Consider the following 25,307-nt stretch of genomic DNA (forward strand, 5'->3'; position numbering starts at 1 on the left):
AAAAAACCACAAAAAAATGACATCTTACACAGATTGAACAATTCCATTGAGAAATACCTGTATCTTTAATAGGATAAATATAAAAACAAGATAAAAGTACTACACAACCAAAAACCACATCTCCAACTTATTTTCTCATTTGGAAGAAATCATACACCTTATTTCCTTTAAAAATACAGATCTTTTAGGCAGAAGGATCACAGCTGGAGGGCAGCACAGGCAATTTAGCAAGACAGTCGCAAAACAAAAATATATAGCTCAGTGGCAAAGTACTTGTCTAGCATGAGGCCCTGCATTCAATCTCTAGACATGCCTAAGGGTCTGAGGTCTGAGTTCAATCCCTGGTGCAACATTTAAAAAACAAAACTAAAATGTATTCCTGGAGGAAATGTAAAATTAAGACCTACAGGATGAGAAAAGCTAAACAAAAATCATTTGGCCCAGGGGACAGACCTATTTCCCCCATATTCTTTATCTATTTTTCTCCCTCAAAGTAATTTTTTTTTCTTTATAGGTGGCTAAAAAAATACTTAAGCTGGGCATTTAGCTCAGTGGCATAAGGGCCTGCCTTGCAAGCAGGCAGTCGTGAGTTCGATCCCTGGTACAGATAAAAACCTTAAAAAAATACTTAAAAGTCCTTAGAGTATAGCTAAGGAATCTCAACCTATTAAAAAAGTGTGAAAGGCATTGGCCATAAAATTGTATTATTTAGGGGCTGGGGATTTAGCTCAGTGGTATAAGCACCTGCCTTGCAAGGAGGTGGCCGTGAGCTCGATCCCTGGTACCGATAAAAATGAAAAAGACAAAAAGAAATATATATATATTATTTACATTAAGTACTACTTAAGCACTAACTTTTAGGAAAGTCATCTCTCTTACAAAAATTCTATGTTTCACATTTAAGATTATTTAAGCTTAGTGTTAAGCTGACTTTTAGGCAGAATTTGAGATTGGCTTTTCTGTACAAAAGTAATGTTAGAGCTGTTTCAAACCGTTAAATAAGTTTATACTAACATATTCTAGATTATTTCAGTATTAAAACTAAATAGCATATCGTATAACCCAGAACCTCAAAACACGGGACTATAAGCAAAACTACTATCCTGAAGTATCTTTATAAACATATTTACTAAACAAAGGTAACAAATGTTCAGGAGTCAAGTTCAACCATCAGTTTATATGCTACCTCAACTATATATGGGTAAGTTTTCTCTCTAAAGGTTGTACACAGAGAGGTGGAGTATAGTAACAGTTGAGTATTAGAATCATAATAAACTAAATAAGGTGATATCTGACCATTTGTAGTTGGTCAACCTTCTAGTTGGCACTGTCTTGATGACATAAGAGGATTTAGTGGAAGGCTGATGTTCCAAGTAAAAGATTATTTTAGGGATATGAAAAGTATGTAAATTGAGCATCCTTAAAAGCATGCTGTAAGTTATAGATTTCAGAAAATGTAACTGGAAAAGTACAAAATTATCACTTACATTATTTCATAAAGGTGATTACAAAAGATGATTGATAATCTAACATTTTATCACCTTAAATACTTAAAGGCTGCATATGTAACCTACCTCTTCTAATATTTATCTCAGTTACCTGAGTCAAATAACTATTCTAAAATTCCATTTATTCCTAAAATACTCATATAATTTGTAAGGTTACTTTCAACTCTAAAATTCTACAAATACTTGGTTTCTTTGTGTCTTAGCTCTATCAATTAATCTTGAATGATATACAGCAAATAAAAATGCCTCAGTCTCACTGAAAAAAGAACACACATTCATTTTAGGAACATGATTTGTGTTTGCAGCCTCCTGTGTGCTGGGATTACAGTCAACAAGGATGATTTACTTAGGCTCATATTTGTATTTGTATATATACCACAAAAACATTGCAGTGCACGAACATACCTCATCTTGCTGCAGAGGTTACCAGATAAATCAGAAAATTAATGCATGTTCAGAGTGGAATCATCTCTGGATAGCTACAAAATGAGTGTAGGTACAAACTCAGGGTTTCCTTGAATCTCTCTCAAAGTCTCTGCTTTTCCGTTAGTGTTTCTAGTTTCTTATTTTCCTTTTTTTTTAAGGAACTGACATTCTATAATCCCAGCACTCAGGAGACTGAGGCAGGAGGATCATTGCAAGTTCAAGACTAGCCTGGGCTACAAAGTGAGTCCAAGACCAGCCTGACCTGCATAGTGAGACCATCTCAAAAAGACCAAAAAAAAAAAAGAAACTGACATTCTGACATTTAATACCCAATTTCTGCCACTTGTTCATATCAGTTCTTTTGAGATTTACTGCCAATAATTCATGGTATGTACTTTTTATAGCAGCAGCCTCAAGATGTAGACTTCACACAATTTAATTCAATGGTTAGAGGGCAATAAAATTCAGTTTGTCTTAGAGGATTTTATATATTATATGTATTTTATACATTTCTAAGTCCTGTAATTTTTTACTCAACAAAACAGACTTTATTCCTAAATAATTCACTGTATCTCTCTGCTAGCAACAGAAAACTTTCTGACAAACCTGTCCCAGATAAACAAAATAAATGCTTTTCCAAATTAGATCTCCAGTCTTCTTTAATATGTGTGTGATACTTAGGACAAAGCAATAGTCTTAAATTTCACAAAAACTACTGCTCAGATGGTGTTTTTGGCCGCTTTGCAGATGGTCCATCTGAATTAGTTCTTTTATCAAGGTTATTTTCATCTTCTGCATCATCTTCATCATTACCTTTTAAAATAAAGATGTGTTGTATAATATTATGTTCAGTGGTTGAGAAACATAGGTAAGATAGATAAAATGGCTGGAATAAGACCACTTCAAGGATTAATAAAATCATGCACACTTAAAAATATTTCAGAAATTTCAGTATTTAAAACCTTTCTTTTCCACTGTTTTTTTTTGAGATATAATTCTCTGACCATAAAATGCAGTCTTTTAAAAGCATATAGCTCAAGAGTTTTCTGTATCTCTATTTGTATCCTTGTGTAAAACCATCACAACTAATTCTGCATGTTTCCATTAATTATTCCATTCCCCAAATTATCTTTCTACTCATTAGCAGTCCCTTTTCTATTTCCCTCAGCCCTTGCAATTACTATTTCTATGGATTTGCCTGTTCTGGACATTTTACATAAATTCAATCTATAATACATATAGATAATATCTGTAATAATCTATAATACATCTTTTTTGTCTGAGTTAGTTTTTTTTTTACACTTTTGTCTGAGTTAGTTTTCAAGGTTTATTTCTATTATAGTTTACAATTAAGTTGATAGATACCTGTGTTGTCCTGCTTTTTAGCTCTTAAGACTAATGCTGTTATGAACATGTGTAAGTTTTTGTGTACCAATGCATCCAGTTCTCTTGAGCCTAGCAGTTATGTTAAGTTTCTGAGGAACTGCCAAGGTGTTTTAAGTGGATATACTCTTTTACACTTCAACCAACAATGTACAAGGTCTGCAATTTCTTCAGATACTAACCAGCACTTGTTATTGCTATTTTTATTACATCCAACATCCATATTATCAAGATGGAAACGACAAAAAAAGATGTAAACAATATGAAAAGTAAAATACAGTTTAAGTTCATCTACAGAACAGCAAGTACTGACTGCCGCATCTAGCGCTTAGGTTTTAACTTAAGGCGGTCAAAAATACACCTTTCAAGACAAGATTTTAAAATATTAATGGAGTTGAAATTTCACGGTTCTGCTTCGAAACTGTGATATGGACCTGGGGTCTCTGGGGGTTAGGACATGTTCAAATGAACTGTCCTCATCTTCGGTAGCTGTTTGCAAATCTAGTGTTTATAATTTCACATCTGGTAAAAGTCCTTTTCCTCTTTCAACATCCAGCTCAAAAGTCATACCCTCTCTAGAGAAGCCTGTCTGAGTTTTCTTATCTTGCAATAGTGACAAAGGGTTACACAACCAATTTTTAACTTTTTTTTTCCCCCTGGTACAGGCACTCTAACTCAGGATCTCGCGCTTGCCAGCACTTTTTCACTCTCTAACGTGCCCGCCCGTCTCAGCCCGTGCGTTCAGCAAAGGCAAGAAGAATCGCCTTCAATGCATTTTCCTCCAGACCTCAGCCCAATACTAGGTACAACAAAAAACATGTATGATGAAAGCACTGGGTAAAAACAACTACCACCACATTGCATTACGAGGAGTCTCGGGGGCGGTTCTTCCCCCGGGGCCCACTTTCCGCACAGTGCCCCACATCCGCCCCGCTCCCCGGTCGCTCCAGCACCTCCTCAGAGCTCACCCTCCAGCGTCTCCTCTGGATCCGTAGTCACTCGACCCTTCGCTTCCCGCTGTACCAAAGGGTCGAAAAACTGGTTTACCAGCTCCTTCATCTGGGTCACACCCCACAACAGCTTCTGGAGAGGGTCGGCGTCACCGCATGCTTCACAGAGAACCCGCAGCTCCCGCCGCTCCCCGTCTGGCCCGACGTACTCTCCGACCAGAGACATAGCGACCGTTTAGCTTCAAGCGCGCGCCACAGGGAAGCCTCACCCGGAAGCGGAAACCAGCTCGCCGGTGGCGCAGGCAGAAGAGAAGAATGACTTCCGGTAGCCTGAAGTAATTCCTCCCCCTTCCTTCGTTTTCCCCTCTTTACAATTGGCTCCTGGTACTCAGGCCCCGCCTCCCCAGCCACGCCTCCTCACGGTAGCTTTTCCCGCCTCCGCCGGGACAGAGCTGCGGTCTTGGTGACAGTTGAGGATGGCTGAGGCCGAGGGGCACGCTGGGCGGCAGTCGGAGCTAGAGCCTGTGGTGTCGTTGGTCGACGTACTTGAGGAGGACGAAGAATTGGAGAACGAGGCGTGTGCAGTTCTGGGCGGCAGCGACTCCGAGAAGTGCTCCTACTCACAGGTGGGCGCGCGGCCCGGGCCTCGTCTGCCCGAGCTCCCCCAAAACCTCCCGAGCCTTCCTTGCCGCACCCTCTTCTTCCCGCCCGCCTTGGCCTCCCCCTCGGTGGTCTTGGTCCGCCGTTGGCTTGCCCTCCCACGCCGGGCCCAGCTGCCTTTTCTTCCTGAGCCGTCCCGGCCCGTTTCTTCCCCTGTGTCCAGCAGGGGCCTCCCTTCCACTGTCTTCGACGGCTGGGATTCTCCAGGCTTTGGCCCTGGAGCTGCTGATCTTCTTTACTCTCTAGTCTTCTGGTGGCCCACATGCTTTTCACAACACCCTACCTATGACCTTTCGAATCGGAATCCAGACGTCTTTGTCACTGCTTTCCCATCTTAAGATGGCTTTTTGGGACCGAACGGGAGGTCAAAGTAAAGATAGAAAGCTTTGGATTTGAAAATCTGTGTGCCGTGGGCTTCTCGACGGCTCTACAATACAGGTTCAGTGCTCACTAGTACTTTTTTCTTTTTTCCCTTGAGAAACCAAGCAAGTGCCCTGTTTGCAGTCTGCCTCTTCTTCCCCCAGAAATAAGACGGAGACCAGAACAGCAAGTGATCCTAGCCAGAAAAAAAAGGATTTGTTCGGCATTCGGATTACTTCGTGAATAAGGGTTTAGGGGATGTGATGTGGTATTTTGTGACTCATCTCAGGGTTCAAAAATGAAGAAGCATGGGTACAAGAAAACTGAACAGGTTAAAAGTTGGTAGAAGGAAGATGGTCTCAGGCAGGGCTCAAGTAGAACACTGAGGAGTGAGGGGAGGAACTTGAATTCAATCGTAATTTTGTTTTTGTTTGGTGGTACTGGGGCTTGAATCCAAAGCTGCTTCCATGCAAGTGCTCTGCTGAGCTGCATCCCCCCAACCCCTGATGTCAGAATTTAACCTGTTGTCATCACTGACCAAGTTGAGTTTACACTGCGAAGTGGTTAAATTGTTGAAAAATATGGTGGTCAGAGACAGTCCCAGATGTTGGCTAGTATTCAGAACCTTCAGGTACTACTAAGACAACTTTTTCTCTGGTTAAATTAAAAAAAAAAAAAAAAAAAGACGTCTAGTTTTTGAAAATGTTTATCAAATGGACTTCCTTAAATCTTTCTTACTGGGGCTGGGAATTTAGCTCAGCGGCATAAGCACCTGCCTGGCAAGAGCATGATCGTGAGTTCGATCCCTGGTACCACCAAAAAAAAAAAAAAAAAAAATCTTTCTTACTATAGTAAAACATTCAGAGATTTAGGTAAGTCATATGTTTAGGTTGACAGCAAAGTAAACACATGTGTACCCACCACCCTGATTAAGAAATCGAATATCAGCAAAGCCTGCCTTTCTAGAGGAGGGGAAGCCTTATCAAGATTTGTAAAAATCATGCGTGGTTTTCCTTCACCTTGTTTGTTTATACTTTTGACAGGGTTGCTATGTGGTTCACACTGGCCTTGAACTCACTATATAGCCTACACTGGCCTCAAACTCACAGTGATCCTGTCCTAACCTTCCCAGGGCTGGAATTATGTCTATGCACCATCAACTTTTTATTTTGAAACATTTTACAGTTAAAAAATAGTGTTATGATTATCTGTATACTTCTGAATATGTATTGACTTTTTAATATTTTATCACATTTATCTTTCCTTTAACACATTTTGCTTATTTTTGAACTGCTTAAGAGTTGCAGATGTCATGACTGGTAAATACTTTAGCATTTACCTCCTAAAAATCAAAGGGATTCAGGGGCTGGGGATTTAGCTCAGCGGCATAAGTGCCTGCCTTGCAAGCAGGCAGTTGTGAGTTCGATCCCTGGTACCAATAAAAACGAAAAAGACAAAAAAAAAAAAAATCAAAGGGATTCATGTTCTAAGAATGTTCCAAAATTAAAATGTGATATTTACTAACATAAACCTATATGCATTGACCTGCATTTTCATACGTTAAAATGATTAAGCAGATCAGCTGATTCATAGGTGATTTACAAATTTAAACCTTCCATCACTTTAAGAAAAAATTTAAAAATAAACATTACAGAAATGAAATGTGTAGCAAGGTTTTGGCACTCTCCTCTAAACATTTTGAATACCATTTCTACAGGAAGATCTTGATCACAGATAATCTGGTTTTATTTCTCAGATCTTAGTGTCAGTGTTAGGTAACTGTACCATTTCATTAACTTACTCTGTTCTGTGTGGGGCTTTTAGGGCTCAGTAAAGAGACAAGCACTGTATGCCTGTAGTACCTGCACTCCAGAGGGAGAAGAACCAGCAGGAATTTGTCTGGCCTGCAGTTATGAATGTCATGGAAGCCATAAATTATTTGAGCTGTACACAAAAAGGTATGGAGATAGTTGCTGTATGTTGTCTTAACTGTTTAGCTTCTTTCCCAACTACAGTTTTTTTCTTAATCTTGTTTTTTATTCAAAGTAATTGTACACTAATGAGATTTAAAATATAACTGAGAAAAGAATGGTTTTTCCATAAGATCTTTTATAACATAATTATGGTACACACTCACACTACTCATCCCTTATTTTATTTGTGTATGCGAGAGTGACATAGACATTTGTCTCTTTTTTAAGATAATCTTGCTGTCTTGCCAGGGTTGGCCCTGAACTCTAGAGCTCAAGTTTTTGCTTCAGCCTCCCTAGTGTTGCTGGGCCTACAGGACAGCACCATTTTGTATTTTAATTTCTAGAGTTATAACATATTGTATAGTTACATACTTGAGAAAATTCCAAATCAGATACATGAACAGCAACCAGAACTATTTTTTAGATTTTAGAAATGAGTCAAAAGGAAAGAAGAGAAAATTTGAGTTTAAAGAGTACTTCATTAGATTTTTTAAAAATGATAAAACTGGTATTCCCTTTTTTGTTTCAGAAATTTTCGTTGTGATTGTGGAAACAGCAAGTTTAAAAATTTGGAATGCAAATTATTTCCTGTAAGTAAACATAACTACAAATGCATTTAAAGGAACAGAAGTTGATATTTACCAGAATAGGTAAAACCAACTGTTTTCCAAAAAGAAAATGCTTTTGTTTATTATTTGAAAAGGGCATTTCGTTTCTTTCTTTGTTGGAAAAACTAGATAATCTGTTCAGAGCCTTTGACATAGATTGCAATTAATATGAAAAGTTTTATGGGGAAACCCTTAAAGTGATTCAGGTTATGATTATGTTCTGAGGCTCCTAAAGCAAAGGTTATTAGTTTTTTGTGTTTGGTACTGGGGATCAAACTCACTACCTAGCGCTTGCCAGACATGTGCTTATGCTGCTGAGCTAAATCCCAGCCCCCAGGTTATTAGTTTTAAAACTGCATAAGTAAAACTTGGCAATAATATGGACTAGATATAGACTGTATTTTGACTAATAAAAGCTATGATTATACGGTAACTTTTAGTGAAATAGTGGATAAGAGAGAAAGTAAGCAATGTCACATTTTCAGTCAATTGCTAGAACTATCACATCTTTCCCCACCTTTGAAGGTTAATTTTAGATAATTTTTCTTTTCTTTTCCTTTTTGTCTTTTTCATTTTTATCGGTACCAGGGATCGAACTCACGACTGCCTGCTTGCAAGGCAGGTACTTATGCCGCTGAGCTAAATCCCCAGCCCCTCCTTTTTGTCTTTTTGAGATAGAGTCTCACTGTGCAGTTCAAGATGGTATTAAACTCACTTTGTAGCCCAGGCTAGTCTCAAAGTTTCAGCAATCCTCCTACCTCAGCCTCTCAAGTCCTGGGATTACAGGGGTGGGCCACCATGCCCAGCTCAATTTTAGATAGTTTCTTTGCATCCTTTTTGCCCATTTATTACATGAGAGTTTTGGCTACGGCAGTTATGCACAAAGAAGTACTGTCCCTGAAATTCCAAGTTGGTAACTAGTATTTATGCTTAATGTCTATCTCCTTTTTTATTGAAGTAGTATATTTAGTTTTCTCCAATTGATACAAAGAAGATAAAGAAAATTTTATTTTTGCCCTGTACATTGGAAAAAATTATCTCTAATAGTGAATTTTTTTTTTTTCACATTTTGAAAGTTAAAGATTAGTGTCTAAGAAAGATTAGCTTCTAGGGTGAAGCTAATCACCCACCGCCTTTGGTTTTTTGAGATAGGGTCTGGCTGTGTAGTCCAGGTTGGCCTCAAACTCATAGTGATCCTTTTGCCTCAACCTCCCAAGTGCTGGGATTACAGTTGTGCACCACCACGCCTGACCAAGGAAAGGATATTTAATGCAAAAATTAGTTGAATTATACATTTTACAATGCATGAAATTATATTTAAAATTAGACTACATTATATATTGAAATTTATCTTTCAGGACAAAGCAACGGTAAACTCTGGTAATAAGTATAATGACAACTTTTTTGGATTGTACTGCATTTGTAAGAGACCTTATCCTGATCCTGAAGATGAGGTAAGAGAATTGGAAGATGAAACCTGGGACAGTGCTATCTCTAGCCTTGACTTTAGAGCCTGTCATTATCTGAATGTCTGGAACCTTGTAGAAAGCATTTTAGGGTGCTTTAGGTTTCCAGATTTACCCCTTCTTGAATCTGGTAGGATCTATCAGTGGTGCAGATCTCAATTATTCTCATTCTTACATCATTAGATTGAAATATCGCAGAGACTCTCCCAAGGCTAGAACTTTTTTCTGTCTTTCCTGCCTCCCCCCCCCCAACACTTTATGAAGAATTAACCTTAAACTTCTGTCCTCTCTGGAGACTTACGGACTTAAGTACAAATTAGGTCTTCAAAAAATTTAAATTGTACTCAAAATTTCAAGAAGTTGTCCTTATTCTGGTGCTGCTTAACTTCCCAGGCACATTCACTGTTAACTTTTTTGTTTTAGGTTTTCAGACCTTTCTGTGTACATCTAAAAATATTTGAATGTGTTTCAGTGTGTGGTTTCTTTTCTTTTTCTTTTCCTTTTTTTTTTGTCTTTTTTGAGACAGAGTCTTGCTGTGCAGTTCAGGCTGGCCTTAAACTTACTTTGTAGTTGACTGGTCTTGAACTTGCAGGGGTCCTTCTGCCTCAGCCTCTCAAGTTCTGGAGTTACAGGCATTTGCCACCACACCTGGCCAGTTTCTGTCAATAAAAGTGAAAATTCTATACATTTACTTCTGTAGCTGTCTTTTCCCGTGTTTACCAGTATATCATAGACATCCTTTCACATTGAGCAATACAGATCTACCTTGTTCTAATGCTGCAGCGTATCCTATAATTTGACGTGAGACTTAAGCCATAACTAAGTTATCCTAACTGTGACTATGCGGTAGAGTAGTGTCTAATTTTTTACTATTATAAAGAAGACTGTAGTGACCATCCTTTTACCTTTACATAACTTAGCATACTCCTGTGAGTACATAGAATGGGTATCTAGAGATAATTGATTGGTCAGAGGGTATTTGTGTTTAAAATTGCATTCATATCTGCCAAAAGAGTTAACCACCAAGAGTATATGATAGTGTTTTTCATCTCAATACCTATCAACCCGACATATTCTCAGTCTTGGAAAGTACTGCCATTCAGGTCATATCTTGCCATACGAATAAAGGCTAGTATCTTCTTAAATACTTTCTTACTGACAGCAAAGTTATTCATGTTTTTTTTTTTAAACTTATTAGACATTTTTAATAATTTCTGAGTTGTCTTTTCATATCCCCAGCCCATGTTTTGAGTGGGTTGGGTTTTATTTTGCATATGTATTAATTGGAAATAGTGCTCTTTGTAGTTAGCAAAATGAGTTCTCTGCCCCCTTTCTTTGATTGTGTTGGAATTGTAATTACTGTACCAAATTATATAGAGAACAAAGTTAAGAATAACCTTGAGAGGGGGCTGGGGATTTAGCTCAGCGGCATAAGCGCCTGCCTTGCAAGCAGGCAGTTGTGAGTTCGATCCCCGGTACCAATAAAAAGGAAAAAGACAAAAAAAAAAAAAAAAAAAGAATAACTTTGAGTTAACAAAAAATAAAGTTTAAAACTGCACGTGTTAAGGTATGGGGTAAAGAGTTATAACACTGTTGAATAAAGTCCAAAAAAAAGATGACCAAAAAAAAAGATGATGAATAAATTGATGGGTGGAAAGAAAGGAATAAAACTGCTTTTTATTGTTTATGTGTGTATGTGTGTCTGCTTTGTTTTCTTAAACAAACTGTCATAATACAAGGACAGAACAACACATTAGGAAGTTAATTAGTAGATGTGAAAGCCTGAAAATAAAAGGAAAATTATCCCCAAAATAAATTTATGTTCTTGATACACAATTTTCCTGTTTAGACATTTTATTATTTAACTTGTTTAAACAGAGAAGTCTACATTATCAGGAGATTGTTAGTAAGATTTACTTTTCAATTTTACATGACAGGACTTTAAAAAGTCCCACCTGTCACTTTCTATATTGGTCAATTCACATTCCTTCCTTGGATTTAGGATTATGTACAAGATGGGAAAGCCCTACTAATCTATAAAGTTTCGTGAGTGATATTAAGAGACTAGTACAAATGAGCTTTGATAACTATGTACTAAGTGCTTATCCCAGTGTAAGTCCTTAATACCAATGCATGAAGAATGAATTTATTTGTCCCCTTAACTACTATTATGTAAGTATAGTTATCACAGAGTTGGCAGAGAATTTTTTTTCATGTTACAGTTCTGGGGACCCAACGCTGGACCTCACAGATGTAGCCTTCTACTAAGCTACACCCTCAGCCTCAAGAATTATTTAATATCTGATTCTACTTTGTGCCAGATTTATTTCCAGGTCCCACATTCAGAGTCATTATTAACAAACAACTGTTTTTCTGTGTTAGGTTCCAGATGAGATGATCCAGTGTATAGTCTGTGAAGACTGGTTCCATGGAAGAGTAAGGAGAACTTCTAACTTTTAAAACCATTGTTGGGCCGGGGAGTTAGCTCAGCGGCACAAGTGACTGCCTGGCAAGCGTGAGGTCGTGAGTTCAATCCCCGGCACCAAAAAAATGCCCATGTATCCACAGAAAGACAAATTATCTTTTCCTTTTGAATTGTTTAATTTCACATTATAATTAGTCTTCTTTAAAAAGAAAAAGGGGAAGGAAATAAGGAATTACGATACGTTACACTCATGTACCAACTCCACATGATGAATGTAATACCTCAAAAAATCTGTACAGTTATGTTTAGTATACTACTGTATTTGTTTATAAAACAAATGGGTATTATGGGCATTTTATTTCTGTATAATCGCACTTGCAATTGATTTCAGGAAAGCCACATAATATATAATTTATTTGGAATTCTAGAAAAAACAAAACTCACGATAGCAGATTAGCAATTGAGGAGACTGACCACAAAAGGGCAGGAGGGAGCTGTTTGGAAAGGTGAAAGTGATGGGTATCTTGGTGGTTGGTGGTAACACCGGAGTGTACTTTTGTTAAAGCTCAAAGTTGATCTAGCCAGCTCATGCACACATAGTCTGATGTGAATCAGACTACTAGTAGGTTCTCACTTCTAGTGAAGAATCACATCCGGTCTGTGTGTCTTCTCAGGAGTAGGCACCTTGAAAGTAATGAGGCTGTACCTTCAAGTCCCTTCATTTATCAAGGCCTGGATACAAATTAACAGTGACATTTTAGACAGCTTACAGATCACAAGGAAAAAACTTTGTTTTTTGTTTGAAATTTACAGCATCTTGGTGCCGTTCCCCCTGAGAGCGGGGACTTCCAAGAAATGGTGTGCCAGGCTTGTATGAAACGTTGTTCTTTCTTGTGGGCTTATGCTGCACAATCGGCAGGTAGGTGTCTTTGTGAAGGTGGTGTGACACAACTTGTACTTGTGAAATCTGAACTTTTAGTCCAGAATTTTTAGCAACTATTTTGGACTCTGAAGTATACAAAACAGTATTTATAGATTGTTCAGAAGACTACTTGGGAAGAATTTGCACCTAACTGGTGTGCTGCAAAGTATGGGTGAGACTAGAATTAGAGAAAATGGAAGAGATGGATATTGTTTTGTTTTGTTTTCACACTGGGGATAGGAGCAAGGGCCTCCTTTTATTTTTTTACTTTGAGACAGTTGACCAGGTTAGCCTTAAACTTTAAGTCCTCCTGCGGCAGCCTCTGAGGTTGCTGAGATTACAAGAAGACAATTACTGAATGGGAGTTTGAAAGATAAATAGAACTAAATTGTTGCTATGTGTAAGATACATTGTTGGTTGAGGAGGTGGTGGCATTTTAGTCTATTTGGGGTGTTATAACAAAATACTTTTACTGAGTAATTTATCAACAATAGATATTTATTGCTCTCGGTTCCAGATGCTGATAGGTCAAGGATAGGGTCAAAAGATCCGGTATTTGGTAAGGACCCATTCCTTATAAATGGAGTCCTGTGTGTCCTTACTTGGTGGAAAAGTCCCTTACGCTCCCTTAGACTGAAAAATGTTAATTCTGTACATGAGGCCCTCATGACCCAGTCACCTTGTAAAGGCTCCACTCCTTAATATTGGATTAGCAATCCAATAGGTTTAACATAGGCATTGGGGAGCATAAACATTGCAGAATATGGTGACACACCTGTGATCCCAGCACTGGCAGGGTGAGGCCAGAAGGAATGCAAGCTGAAGTCCAGTCTGGGCTAATTAGTCACTTAGCAAGACCCTGTCCCAAAATAAAAATACATGAACAAAGAAAGGAAGGAAAGGGCCAGGGATTTAGCTCAGTGGTGTAAGCGCCTGCCTGGCAAGTTCAAGGTCATGAGTTTGATCCCCAGTACCAAAGTATAAAAAGGAAGGAAGGAAAGAAAAGAAAAAGTCTAGAGTCATAGCTCATTGTGAAGGCCCTGAGTTCAATCCCCAGTACAAAAAATCATTCAGACCAAAGCAGATGGCAGGTGATAATAACAATTCATTATCTAGTAGTGTACTTTTATCATACACTGAGAAATTGATTCAAAACAACTAAGCAACAATGAATGGTCTTGAGGTATTAAATATCTTACTGGTAATGCCAGATGCATTGCCTTTATTTCATGTATTTATTTTTTCAGCAGTAGGGGTCAAGTCCAGAGTAGGATAGGCAAGTGATTTATCACTGATCCACATCCCCAGTTCCTAAGTAATTTTTAAGGTAGCAAGTACTCATAATCTTTGCTGCTCCAGCCTCTTATTTTCTTGTTCTTCTCACCGTCAGGCATATTTTGTCATACAAACCACAAATAACATTGCTATACTTAAGATCTCATCCTATACTTTTATTTTCCCCTCTTTTCAGGGTACTGAGGCTTGTACCAATGCCTCATACTGAACTGTATCCCCAGACGTTTAGAAATTTTTATTTGGAGACAGGTCTAAGTTGCTAAGTTAGCCAGGCGGGACCCACACTCGAGATCTTCCTGCCTCAGCTCCCTAGAGAGCTGGGACTGCAGATGTGCACTGCCACACCAAACTTGGTCCCTGTGCTTTTGATCTGCCTCGGTTTTCTTAAACTTGCTACTTCCTTTATATACCCTCCCAGTTACATCTCTTCCAGTTATAGACACTATTCCTGTGTGTATTTATTAATTAGCGTTCTTAACTGATTCCCAATCTTCATTTCCTTGCCTATCTTGCTTCATCTGCTATTAAAAAGCCATCATCACCCACCCGGAACTCCCTTACCATTTCTCTTTTTTCTCCCTCATGGTATTTCTGCCTCAACATCCATTTTTCTTGTTTTTTTTCCCTACGAGAAAAAGCTGATAATTTTTCAAAACTACCCTTCTACTTATGTTTGCAGTTGAATCTCTTCCTCCTGCCTGTTGTTTCTTGAGTATCCTGTCTCTTTTTGACAGTTACACAATATTCTTTTCTCCTTTACATATAAAGTATTTAGGGGGTTGATTATTTTATTTTATTGTTATTTATTTGTTTTTTTAGTATCAGGAACTGGACTCAGGACTTTCCACTTTCCAGGCAGCACTGTGCCACTGAGCTACATACTCAGCCCAGTGATTGATATTTTTAACTGTTTAATTATTTGGATTAGGCATTGTTGATATTTCTTTTCTCATTCTAGAGGATCAAGTTTTGTTTTTTTTTTTTTCTAGATTCTGAAATATTTTAAAATCAGAATAAATTATTTCATTGTTTGATCTATGGATATATGTGTCTTCATTACTATTGTTATTATTTCTTTTCATTGAATCCATAGTGATAAAAATATCTGCTGAAGATGATGGATTAGTGCTGAATGTTGACGGAATAGATGATCAGGAAGTTATCCAGTCTGAAAATGGAGAGCAAGACAATACCCTGAAAGAGGATGTTCCGGAACATGGGAAGAGTCCTGACAAGGAAGTGAAAGCAGAGCAGAACAGTGAGCCATGTGCCAGCTCTAGTTCTGAATCCAGGCTCCAGGTAACAGGAAATACAAACAGGAAGACATAAAACTTAGATAGTTTTATTAATTCTGTAAGTCCTACAGCTTTGCATTTCGGTTGTATTCTTTGTCAGAGGAAATCATTTTAGCTGTTCATGGTGGTGTACATCTGTAATCTCAGCAGTCTGGGAGGCGGAGACCGTAGAATGGTGTGTTCAAGCCTGCCCTGGGCAATTTAGTGATTCAGGGAGATCCTGTCTCAAAAAAAAAAAAGACTGGGGATGTCGCTCAGTGTAGACTCCTATGTTCAGTACCAATAGGGAAAGAAAAATCCCTTACAGAGTCTCAACTATGAAAAATATGACAGATTAAAAAACACATCAAAACTTAACTTTTATTTTAGACGGCATTTAAGAACCAAAACTTCAACACAGACTCACAATCTGGCTGCAGACTTCAGGAGCTCAAAGCTAAGCATTTTGTGAAGAAAGATACTGCCACCTATTGGCCCTTGAACTGGCGCAGCAAGTTATGCACCTGCCAAGACTGCATGGTGAGTATCTAAGCTGGATGTTTGTATGTTTTGTACACTAAAAAATGTATTTATGGAATTGATATAGGAGTGTAGGGAACTTTTTTTCTTTTAGTCTTTTGAGACAGAGTTTCTTTGGTGACCCTCCTACCTCAGCCTCCTGAGTGCTGGGATTACAGGTGTGTACTACCGCGCCTGGCTTTTTCAAAATTTTTCTATTAAGTAGATTTATGAAGCCTTATTTGTACCTGAATTCTTATAGAAAATATGAAGTATGTAGAATTACTAAGACATTTTGTTCTCTTTAGTGGAAAAATAGCTCTTTTTCATATCATAAAGTTGCTTAGAAACAAATTGCTTGAAAGTTGTAGTCAGTTAGTGTGAGGTGATTTTCTTTCCTTCCTTCTTTCATTTGTTTGTTCGTTCCTTCCTTCCCTCCCTCCCTCCCTTCCTCTTTTTTTGTAGACTGAATCTCACAGTATTCCCTAGGCTGGCCCCAAAGTCATGATCCTTCTGCCTTAGCCTCCCAAGTAACTTTGATTACAGGCATGGGGCACCATGTGTGGCTGAGTCAGTGGTTTTTAAATAAAGAACTCATCAACCATACAACATCCACTGAGAAGTTGGGAGATTTCTGAAAAAGGTCTGGGGGAAAAAGTAGAAATCCTTCAAGCAACTCTATTCTAAGAAGTTCAAAGTTTTTTTTATGTGTTAATTTTTTTTTTTTTTTTTTTGATGGTACCAGGGATTGAACTCAGGACCTCGCGCTTGCCAGGCAGGTGCTTATGCTGCTGAGCTGAATCCCTTGCCCTATGTGTTAATTTAAAAATAAACAAACTTTTAGGAGTTCCCATGAAACTGACTTTCCGAAACTGATACACAGTTCTTCTAATGGGGAAACTGGTTTTATTTTTTAAAGAAAATGTATGGCGATCTAGATGTCCTGTTCCTGATAGATGAATATGACACAGTTCTGGCTTATGAGAACAAGGGCAAGATTGACCAGGCAGCTGAGAAGCGGGACCCGCTGATGGACACCCTGAACAGCATGAACAGAGTCCAGCAAGTGGAGCTCATTTGTGGTTAGTACTGTTTGTGTGTGAAAATTCATAAAATATATTTCACTATGTAAGATAATGTAAATGGAAGTAATAAGCACTTAAATCTCTTTAAGTTTAGGCAAAGAAAATTCAAATTTTGAATTGTATACTAGGCTTGATTTTAATATTGCTGAGTATTCAGCTGCTAGTACCATGGACTTTGAGTTTCATGCTAAAATAATTACACGTTTGAGAAACCACAGTTTGTACTATTTTGATTAAGAGTAGATGTATAAATACAGAATTATAGCAGATTTTTCCATCCATAGAGATAATTTTCACTGAGGATTATATGTCATCTTTTTGAGCAAAGCATGTCATCTTTTTTGACAGTCCTAGAATTTGCTTTAGTGGTTCACAGGAAACCACTGGAATGAAAAATATCCCTACCCCATAATTGTAGACTTTTATATTTCCCCCAACCACCATGGCCAACTTCTCTCAAAGTTTCTATCCTAGCCATTTTTCACTTGGCTCTCACCAGCTTTGGGTCCCTTTTATGGCATTAATATTTTTGTCTTTTACTTGTAATTTTTTTATTTATTCCTTTTGTCCTTATTGGACTGAATGTTTTGATGATGGTGTGTGCATTGTTGTAGCTCTCAAAGTGCTTCAACATAGTGCAAACTGTTGAGTAAATAAATTTTAAGCTTTAATGTTTGATAAATCCAAGTTTATTTCAAAGAACTGGAATTCTAGCCGGGTGTGGTGGTACACTCCTGTAATCCCAGTACTTGCAAGACGGAGGCAGATAGATTGTTGCAAGTTCAAGACCAGCCTAGGCTACAAAGTGAGCCCAGGGCCAGCCTGAACCCCCATAGTGAGACCCTGTCTCAAAAAGACAAAATAAAAAACAAAAAAAAACTAGAATTCCAGAGAAATAGGAAACTTTTAAAAATTCTTAGCTGATCTTTGTAAGTGTGAAGGTATTTCTGATTTTGGATTGTTTGTTTGTTTGAAGAGAAAAATATCTCAGTTATCAAAATGAAGCCCAGAGAATTTGTAAGACATTGGGACCATGATTCTATACAAAAATTTGATTTAAACTATCTAGCATTTCAATTGCTGATGGCAAATAAATATTTTGTTTTTAAAAGCAAATGACACCTGAATTTCAAGTGTTGTTATGGTTTTGATTTAGAGTACAATGACCTGAAGACTGAACTTAAAGACTATCTGAAGAGATTTGCTGATGAAGGCACGGTATGTTGTTAAAGAATTTTAATCAGCCTTTTACATTTTTCGTAAACTGTTTATTTTCTTTGATGACTAAAGAAGAGCCAGGGAGGAGTTGGGAGTATAAGCACTTACCTAGCAGGAGTGAGGCATTGGCTTCCATCCCCAGCACGACAGGGGAAGATAAAAGGCTAGGGTGAAGAAATGGAGTGCTTGGGCGTTCAAGGCGGAAACTAAGTGCTCTTGGCGCTAAGGGCAGTCGGTATGGGGCAGTGAACCCTCCAGGACCTGTAAGGCGTCCTCACCAACCCCTGGGGGCAGAAGAAAGTGGGGTGGGGCTGGCACAGGTCTCAGGGGAGCAGCTGCAGCCCAAGAGAAGGCCAAGCAAGGGCCCTGGCTGTGGATTCAGGCTCTGAGGATGCTGACTGACCCCTACCCCTGACCCCGACCGCATCCTAGCTGTGATTCCCGGGGCGGGGCTGGGAATATCGTGACTGGCCAGGGAAAATTCAAACCTGACCTACTTTCTGGGATTCTAAGTTCTACTAGGAACTAAAAAATTTCTCTTCTTTCTAAGAAAATAATTTTCTTAGAGTCTAGAATGTCTCATGTTTAAAATAGGTTCCAGATAAATTTACAGGTACCCCTTAGATATGTTTGTGATAGATTTTTTTCTAAAATACTATTCTGTCTTCCACAGGCAGATACAGAACAAAAATTAACCTTGCTCCTCATAGCCTAAGATGGCCCTTATAAACAGTTAAGTCTTGCGCTACTGTAGCCAGAATACAGACCCTTAGCTTTGATTGCTAGGATAATGTTAAGTTCCAGATGTTCTCAGATAATGGACTAACTATATTTAACATTTGTATGACTATGAAAAGTAACATTTATGGATAAAAATATAACTCAGCAGCACAGCGCCTGCCCTGGCAAGCATGAGGTCTGGAGTGGGATTCCTGGTGCAAAAAAAACTTACAAAACTATAAACTGAGACAAAGCAGTGAAATGGTTTATTGTTGAACCCAAGTATTTATTCATTAGCATTTCTTCTCCACACCTCGGCTGTGAGCGTTTGAGGACTTCCAGGACCCATAGAGCGCATACTTTACTTGGTCTTTTAGGCCTCCTGCCTCAGGGCCCTAACAGATGTTCCTCCTGTGGCTTTCAGTGTTTAATCCTGTAGCTCAGTGCAGACCCTTCATTTTGAAATCCTAAGCATCATATTTATTAGCACGCTATAACTGTAGATTCCTTAACCTTTAACGTATTCACCTCAGGGTGTGTTGTTAGCTGTCTAGACCCTGAATCCTGGCATCTGAGTTCCTTAGCAGTTGGCCAGCAGTTTTCTTCATGGTACTCGTGAACCTGGTGTGTCTGCTAGTGCTGTGTAGCAGAGTGCTGACAGGGCTTTCATTTTGAGAACTAATAGCTGTTTCCTTTCTGTCTTTGTTTTGTTTTGAGAGAGTCTTGCTCTGCAGTTCAGGCTGGCCCTGAACTCATGTAGTAGCCCAGATCATCCTTGAACTGTTGGCGAGTCTCCTGCTCAGCCTCCTGGGCACTGGGGTTACAGGCGTGTGTGCCACCAGCCCAGCCTGTTTTCCTTAAGAAATAGGAGGGAGAGGAAAGTTTTCACTGTGTGTGCAGGACCGGTTGAGCACCCTTTCCTCTTCCTCCTTTTCTCTTCTGCTCACATGTATTCGTATCCTCTTCTTCTTTTCACTTTCCCATCCCACCGTCCTGCTTTTCTGCCAATAAGCATCTGTTACTGTTATAATTAAAAGTCAATTAACAATTCTGTCTTTTATGATTTTTACAGAGCTTTCTATCCCATCAGCTGGTACAGACTCCCTCTTGGGGTGACCACAGGTCCCTAGGTTGTTGCATTTTTAATTCATATTTTCCCTTCATTTTTTAATTTTAATATTTTAAATTCTTTAAATTTTTTTCCCATAAGATAGAAGATAAATTTATCATTTTTATTACAGAGTAGATTTACTAAAGTAAGTGCCTCTATAGTTTTTTTCCCAAATATTCTTTTTGGATACTTTTACAGTTTAATTTGCAAACAGAATTTTTGTAACAAATTATTCTTAACCAGATCATATTTTGAAAACGGTATATATAGAAAACCCAGGGAATAATGTGAACTGTTCATCGTGGAAGGCCTTAAATCACAGTATTGCAGTAGAGGATACAGGAGGTAGAAGAGAACTGAAAAGACTAATGTGACATTAGATTCAAATCTGTAGCTCCTCTGATACTTAACACATGCTTTTAGGAACTAAACTCAACATTTCCAGTAACCATAGAAACAGTTAAAGTTTGCCGCGAGAGCCCTTCTGTCATGCTCGATTCAGGGACGTAGGAAGATGCATGAGCCAGGACACAGGAGACATAACATTTACCTCCCCCTACTCGCTTTACTGAGGACGCAGGTTTCAAACTCAGTCCCTGTCTTCGACTTCAGACTCAGACGCATTCTTAGCCACTCCATGAACTTCTTCATCTGCTCCAGGAAGATGCTCTTCCTTTTGACCATGTGTGCATCCTTGTACCACTTCAGAATGGGCTCCTCGATCAGGACCTCATCTTTGTAGAACACCACCACTATTTTCTGGAAGGCTTTCATGAAGTGCATGTTGTCATAGCAATACTCCTGAATCTTCAGCAACAGAGTCAGCTCCGAGTGACCCTGCGTGGTGAAGGCAGTGAGCCGAGGGCTGTATTGCTTCAAGTGTTTGATGGCCTGTTGTGCTACGAGCTCCTCTTTTTTTGCTGCACTGCACCATGCTCATCACACTGAAACAGACGATCCCAGTGACAACTGGTTCTGCGATGTTGTTCTTTTTCATCTCCTCCTTGACATATATAATTATGTCCTTGAAAGAGTCGCCACAGGACATCTGCTCCTGAAGCTCCTTCTGGAGCTCCTTCCAGGTACTGATGGTCCACCGGTTCCGGACGGACTGGGACAGCTCCTTCAGGCTCGCCTCCGTGAAGTGTTCCACACTCTGCTTATTGGCAGGAAAAAGTTTCCGCAGCCTGTTATCCGTGCTGACTTTGTGAAGGCTCGCGGCCACCACACTGATGTCCTTCTCATTGATCCAGGACTTGAAGAGCTTCACAGTGAACGCGGCTGACTTCCTTCTTTCACCAGATTCTCATCGTAGAGGCTATTGAAGATGGATGTGTTGAGCATCCCAGTCAGCATGGCCAGCTTGTTCCTCTCTGACTCTGAGAAACCCTTTAAGAACGGCAGCAGCTTTTAACCTCATCTTCACAACCTTTCTCCAGATATTTGTAGCACCTGATTAACTTGTTAACTTGCGCAAACACCTGCTTGGTCTCCAGGTCTTCCTGTGCTGTGAACGCGCAGACATCGTGCTTGTCATGTCATCGGCCAGGGTGCTGCCGGGGGCCAGCATTCCACCAGCTGCCGGGATGTCAAGGAGTGTTCTGCCTATCAGTGGTAGTCAAGCTTTGCTGCAGATGATCCAGAAATTTAGCTGCGGTTTCCAAATCAGTACCAGTTTCAGTTAGGCCTTGAATAATACAGTCTCGGGTAGAGTCCACTCTGTCTTTTTCATCTCTTTTTCTGGTTTTAAAATGCTGGCCTGATAGCATTGGCTTTTGCTGCTTTTGATTATTCATAAGACACCCGAATTTAAGGCGAAGAGAAAAGAGCCAGAAATCCCTGGGGTGGCGGCAAGGGGGCAGCGTCTCTTCTGCGACCAGAACTAACTGTCTGAAGCCAGATATTTTTGTTTATGTAGCAAAGATCTTTAATTTTAGACTCTTGAGGAAGTTAAAGTAGGTGGGTCTTATTTTTTCTTTCAAACACAAACACATTCTCCACTCTCATTGAAGAAGAAAGTGTAAGTGTTCAAGCAGAACCATTTCGTGTGGACAACTTGTAGAGCTGAAAGACATTCTCAAAGGCAGCGAGCGATGCGTTACGAGCACACCAGTCCAGGAGCCCTCCTGGGTCTCAGCCTGGTGTCGGCGCCACCACTCTTGCTTTGGGTCACTGTGGGACCCTGTGCCAGCCAGCGTTTCACAGGCCTCACAGCTCATCCTGTCTTCACCGGCCCTGTTAGATACATGCTGCCTTATCCCATTTCGTTTGGGGAAGGTGAGGCAGTGAGGAGCACTAAGCTTTGGACCATCTTGCTCCGTGGCTTAGCCGTGTGATTTAGCATGCCAGCTCGGTGAGCCTGGATGATCTCCTCTGCAGAAACTGAGGTGCAGAATTAATTACACGTTACAAGTAGAGGGCCTTAGCCTATCATAGTTCGACTTAGGGTTTTCTGATTTTGCCACAGTGTGAAAGTGACACATACTCAGTAGAAGCCACTTGGCCTTGTGAATTTGGATCTCTTCCCAGGCTAGCAGTCCGTGGTTAGATCCTCTCTCTTGAAGTTGGGCAGTGGCCTCAACAGCCAGCCGTAGTTCCCAGTTATGCTGGGCCGCGCAGCTGTGGTGTGCTGTGGTGTTGGCTCGTAGGTGACAGGTCCTTGGTGCTGAGTGCATTTTCAATTTAGGGTATTTTTAACCTACATTTGGTTTATCTCACTGCAACCCCCTCATAATTCCGTAAGGAGTGTCTGTAATGTTTACCAATGATGTTACTTGTGTGTGAATGTTACAGCCTTTTTTGCTCTGTAATATAGCTCTTTACTTTCCTGTTTTTCATTAACAGGTTGTTAAGAGAGAGGACATTCAGCAGTTCTTTGAAGAATTTCAGTCAAAAAAGAGAAGAAGAGTGGATGGGATGCAATATTACTGTAGCTAGAGTGAAGTATGGAGCACTCTCATTCAGACCAGTAAAATGCCACTTACTGTTCCAGGAATAAAAGGGGCATGTGTCACACTTGGTCCCCTTTCTGTCCTCTGCAAGAGGCCTCCTCCTGCTCCAGCCTCCTTTCTTCCTCTTCACTACAGTAGCCACAGAAGTTACGTCGATCTCATAGCCAGCGCCCTCTTTAACTCAGCTAAATGCGGCTCATTCCCCAGACATTAGCTCTCCAGCCCCAGGATACCAGGGTTTTCTGCTTAGAAGTTTGATTTAGTTTTGAGAAAGAAAGTTGGTTTCTTTTTAAAAGATTTGTTCTTTAACTTCGGAATGTTTGTCTTTCGCCACAGAGCTGTTGCCTTCCAGGGCCTCTGTTAGGGTCACAGAAGGTTCACTTCCTGTCCGCCTGAGCCTCTTTCTGTCCCCACCCGCGATCGTGGTGCCTTGGGTCACAGCTTCCTCAGCCTGGCCTGCCCTCTGCCTCTCTGCTGCCTGAGGTTTGTCACGGCTTGTAAGGGTCTAGGAACATGGAGTATCTGAGACTGATTGGTTGCTTTATGACCCGGAGGTCTGTAGCAGACAGGCAGATTGACAAAGCTGAGGAAGCAAATCTTTGTTACAAATCTTAACTAAAAGTGAAGTGTTCATTCACAGTTCTATTGGCACTCAAATAGTAGAGTTTAGTACTGTAGCCTCACAGGGCTTCCTGGGAAAAGTCTGCCAGTACACTAGCCCCTTTTTGCTGCCTACAAAATGACCGGGTATCACCCCTGTGAAATCTTGGTGGTTTACAAAGTCCTCTGGATTTCCTTATATTATCAGGGATATTCATAAGCATATATTTAAAATGAACCTATTTTGATACTTTTCTGTTTTGAAGGTGTTGTTAGAACCCCGGTAAGTTATTATCTTTCCCCTTGAATCTGTGCTGAAGACACAGTTCCTGACTTAGCTATACTTGTAGTGAGCAGGGGCGCAGTGACTGCTTTGGAAGACACAGACTTGGTGGGAGACTCCAAGTAAGTCTCTGGGCTGCATGCGTGACGAGTGTGTGTATATAAATGTAATGTCCACAGCCATGTCTTGGTGACTGAGATCTGAAGAGACTCGTGGAATATTGTATAGAACCCCATTTCTGAGGGAAAGTCCCTTCAGTTGATAGGAAGTTTATGGCCTCTTAGTCTGCCTAGAAAACGCCTGGTAAATGTCGAGCCCTCAGATCCTTCTGATGGAACCCAGACTTTCCTGACAATAGGTGACACTCTGAGGTGTCTCAGCAACAGCATTTTAGGCTTTGGGGCCACACGTGTCTGTGCCCAGTAGCAGCCATGTGCACGAGGGCCCACTCATCTCTCGACAGGATGAATGGGATCTCCAAAAAGTCAAGGCCTCAGAGAAATGGTACAAGTCCTGCTTGTTGGTATTCAGCCTCCTAATTGCAGGTGTTCCTGAGGACCAGTGGGTGGGGCCAGCAGGTCCTTTGGCTGTGGGAGACCCTTGTGTGCCCCAAGCCAGCTTGTGGCGAGGGCTCAGTTAAAAAGCTCAGGTATCTGCAGACATGTCTTCCAGATGTCCAAGGATGTACTGAACTGCTGCAAAGTTGTGCTCTTGTGCTGCATCCCCTCCTGAGTTTGTGTCTTCCCTAGTGTCCGACTTAAGTATCCGAAAGTCACTTCCTTCCTGGACAGTTCAGGACCAGGTCTCTGGGGCATCACAGCACAGTGCAGCACAATTGTCCAACTGCCCCAGTGCTGAAGGGCTTGTTTCTGAAAGTACTGCTCCTTCTTTTACATTAACCAGAAAACCTCTTTTTTTACCTGTTGTTCATAACTAGTTTTCTTATTGACTATATATAGGACTGTCTCTTCTTACAGAGACTGATTTTGGCCAACATGTGGCAGTTGATAATTAATGCATGTTTTATGCAAAATTAAAATATGGGATTAGTTGCTTTTAAGGAATTCTGGCATTGTATGTGCATTTTTGTAGAAATTGTTACTGAACTTATACTTACATACTTAATCAGGTTTCTGTAAAATTTAAATAAAACTGATTGAAAGCCATTGCTTTTCTGACCCTTCTTAGGCTACATCTACGCAGCCTCCCTCTGCAGGTTTCAAGAAAACGACCCTTCTGCCCTTGCCAGACTGCTCCCATCTCCTCTTCCTTCAGCACCTGTCCAGCCCCGCCTCAGCGCCTTGACAGTCGCACCTGGGTGTCCCACCTCCTGTCCTGCAGTGGCCCACAGCTCCTGCTACTCTCCCTGCTGTAGGCCTCATGGTTTCTAGAGCAGCTGGCTAGTGGCTCCATTAGCCAAACTGAAAAGGTCTGCAGCCAGCCCATTTCCTCTCCTTTCCATCTGGTCCCTTTGTGCGTCAGAGTGCTGCCAACTGAGGATCTGCTCTTCCTGCCCTCAGTGACCTCTTTGATGGTTAGAGGTGGCCTGACACACAGAGTAGCTAATAC

General features: G+C 40.2%; 2 protein-coding genes and 1 pseudogene across 2 annotated transcripts; 1 reads left to right on the forward strand and 2 right to left on the reverse strand.

Moving 5' to 3' along the window:
* Positions 1–33: 33 nt before the first annotated feature.
* Gon7 (GON7 subunit of KEOPS complex) lies at positions 34–4,493 on the reverse strand. Its single transcript, XM_003462634.5, has 2 exons — positions 4,286–4,493; positions 34–2,747 (listed from the first exon to the last, which is right to left on the reverse strand). The coding sequence occupies exons 1-2, from the start codon at positions 4,491–4,493 to the stop codon at positions 2,647–2,649; spliced, it is 309 nt and encodes a 102-aa protein (XP_003462682.1). The 3' UTR covers positions 34–2,646.
* Positions 4,469–24,904, forward strand: Ubr7 (ubiquitin protein ligase E3 component n-recognin 7). Its single transcript, XM_003462647.5, has 12 exons — positions 4,469–4,602; positions 4,718–4,893; positions 7,112–7,245; positions 7,790–7,850; positions 9,227–9,322; positions 11,717–11,770; positions 12,573–12,678; positions 15,071–15,276; positions 15,642–15,791; positions 16,690–16,852; positions 18,012–18,073; positions 22,749–24,904. Exons 2-12 carry the CDS (start codon positions 4,744–4,746, stop codon positions 22,839–22,841), a joined length of 1,275 nt encoding a protein of 424 aa, XP_003462695.1. The 5' UTR covers positions 4,469–4,602; positions 4,718–4,743; the 3' UTR covers positions 22,842–24,904.
* LOC134474204 (eIF5-mimic protein 2-like) lies at positions 16,921–21,687 on the reverse strand (annotated as a pseudogene).
* Positions 24,905–25,307: the final 403 nt, after the last annotated feature.

Source organism: Cavia porcellus, unplaced genomic scaffold, assembly GCF_034190915.1.
Source record: "Cavia porcellus strain 051 isolate PalLab524CR breed Dunkin Hartley unplaced genomic scaffold, mCavPor4.1 scaffold_31, whole genome shotgun sequence".
NCBI classification, from domain to species: Eukaryota; Metazoa; Chordata; class Mammalia; order Rodentia; family Caviidae; genus Cavia; species Cavia porcellus.

Bases quoted from the DNA above. Each gene is read 5' to 3' on its own strand.
- Gon7 (XM_003462634.5), bottom strand. From the start codon at position 4,493: ATGTCTCTGGTCGGAGAGTACGTCGGGCCAGACGGGGAGCGGCGGGAG. The intron at 2,748-4,285 runs GTGAGCTCTGAG...TTATTTTAAAAG, and splicing joins TCCAGAGGAGACGCTGGAGG to GTAATGATGAAGATGATGCA.
- Ubr7 (XM_003462647.5), top strand. From the start codon at position 4,744: ATGGCTGAGGCCGAGGGGCACGCTGGGCGGCAGTCGGAGCTAGAGCCT. The intron at 16,853-18,011 runs GTTAGTACTGTT...GTTTTGATTTAG, and splicing joins GCAAGTGGAGCTCATTTGTG to AGTACAATGACCTGAAGACT. The intron at 18,074-22,748 runs GTATGTTGTTAA...TTTCATTAACAG, and splicing joins GATTTGCTGATGAAGGCACG to GTTGTTAAGAGAGAGGACAT.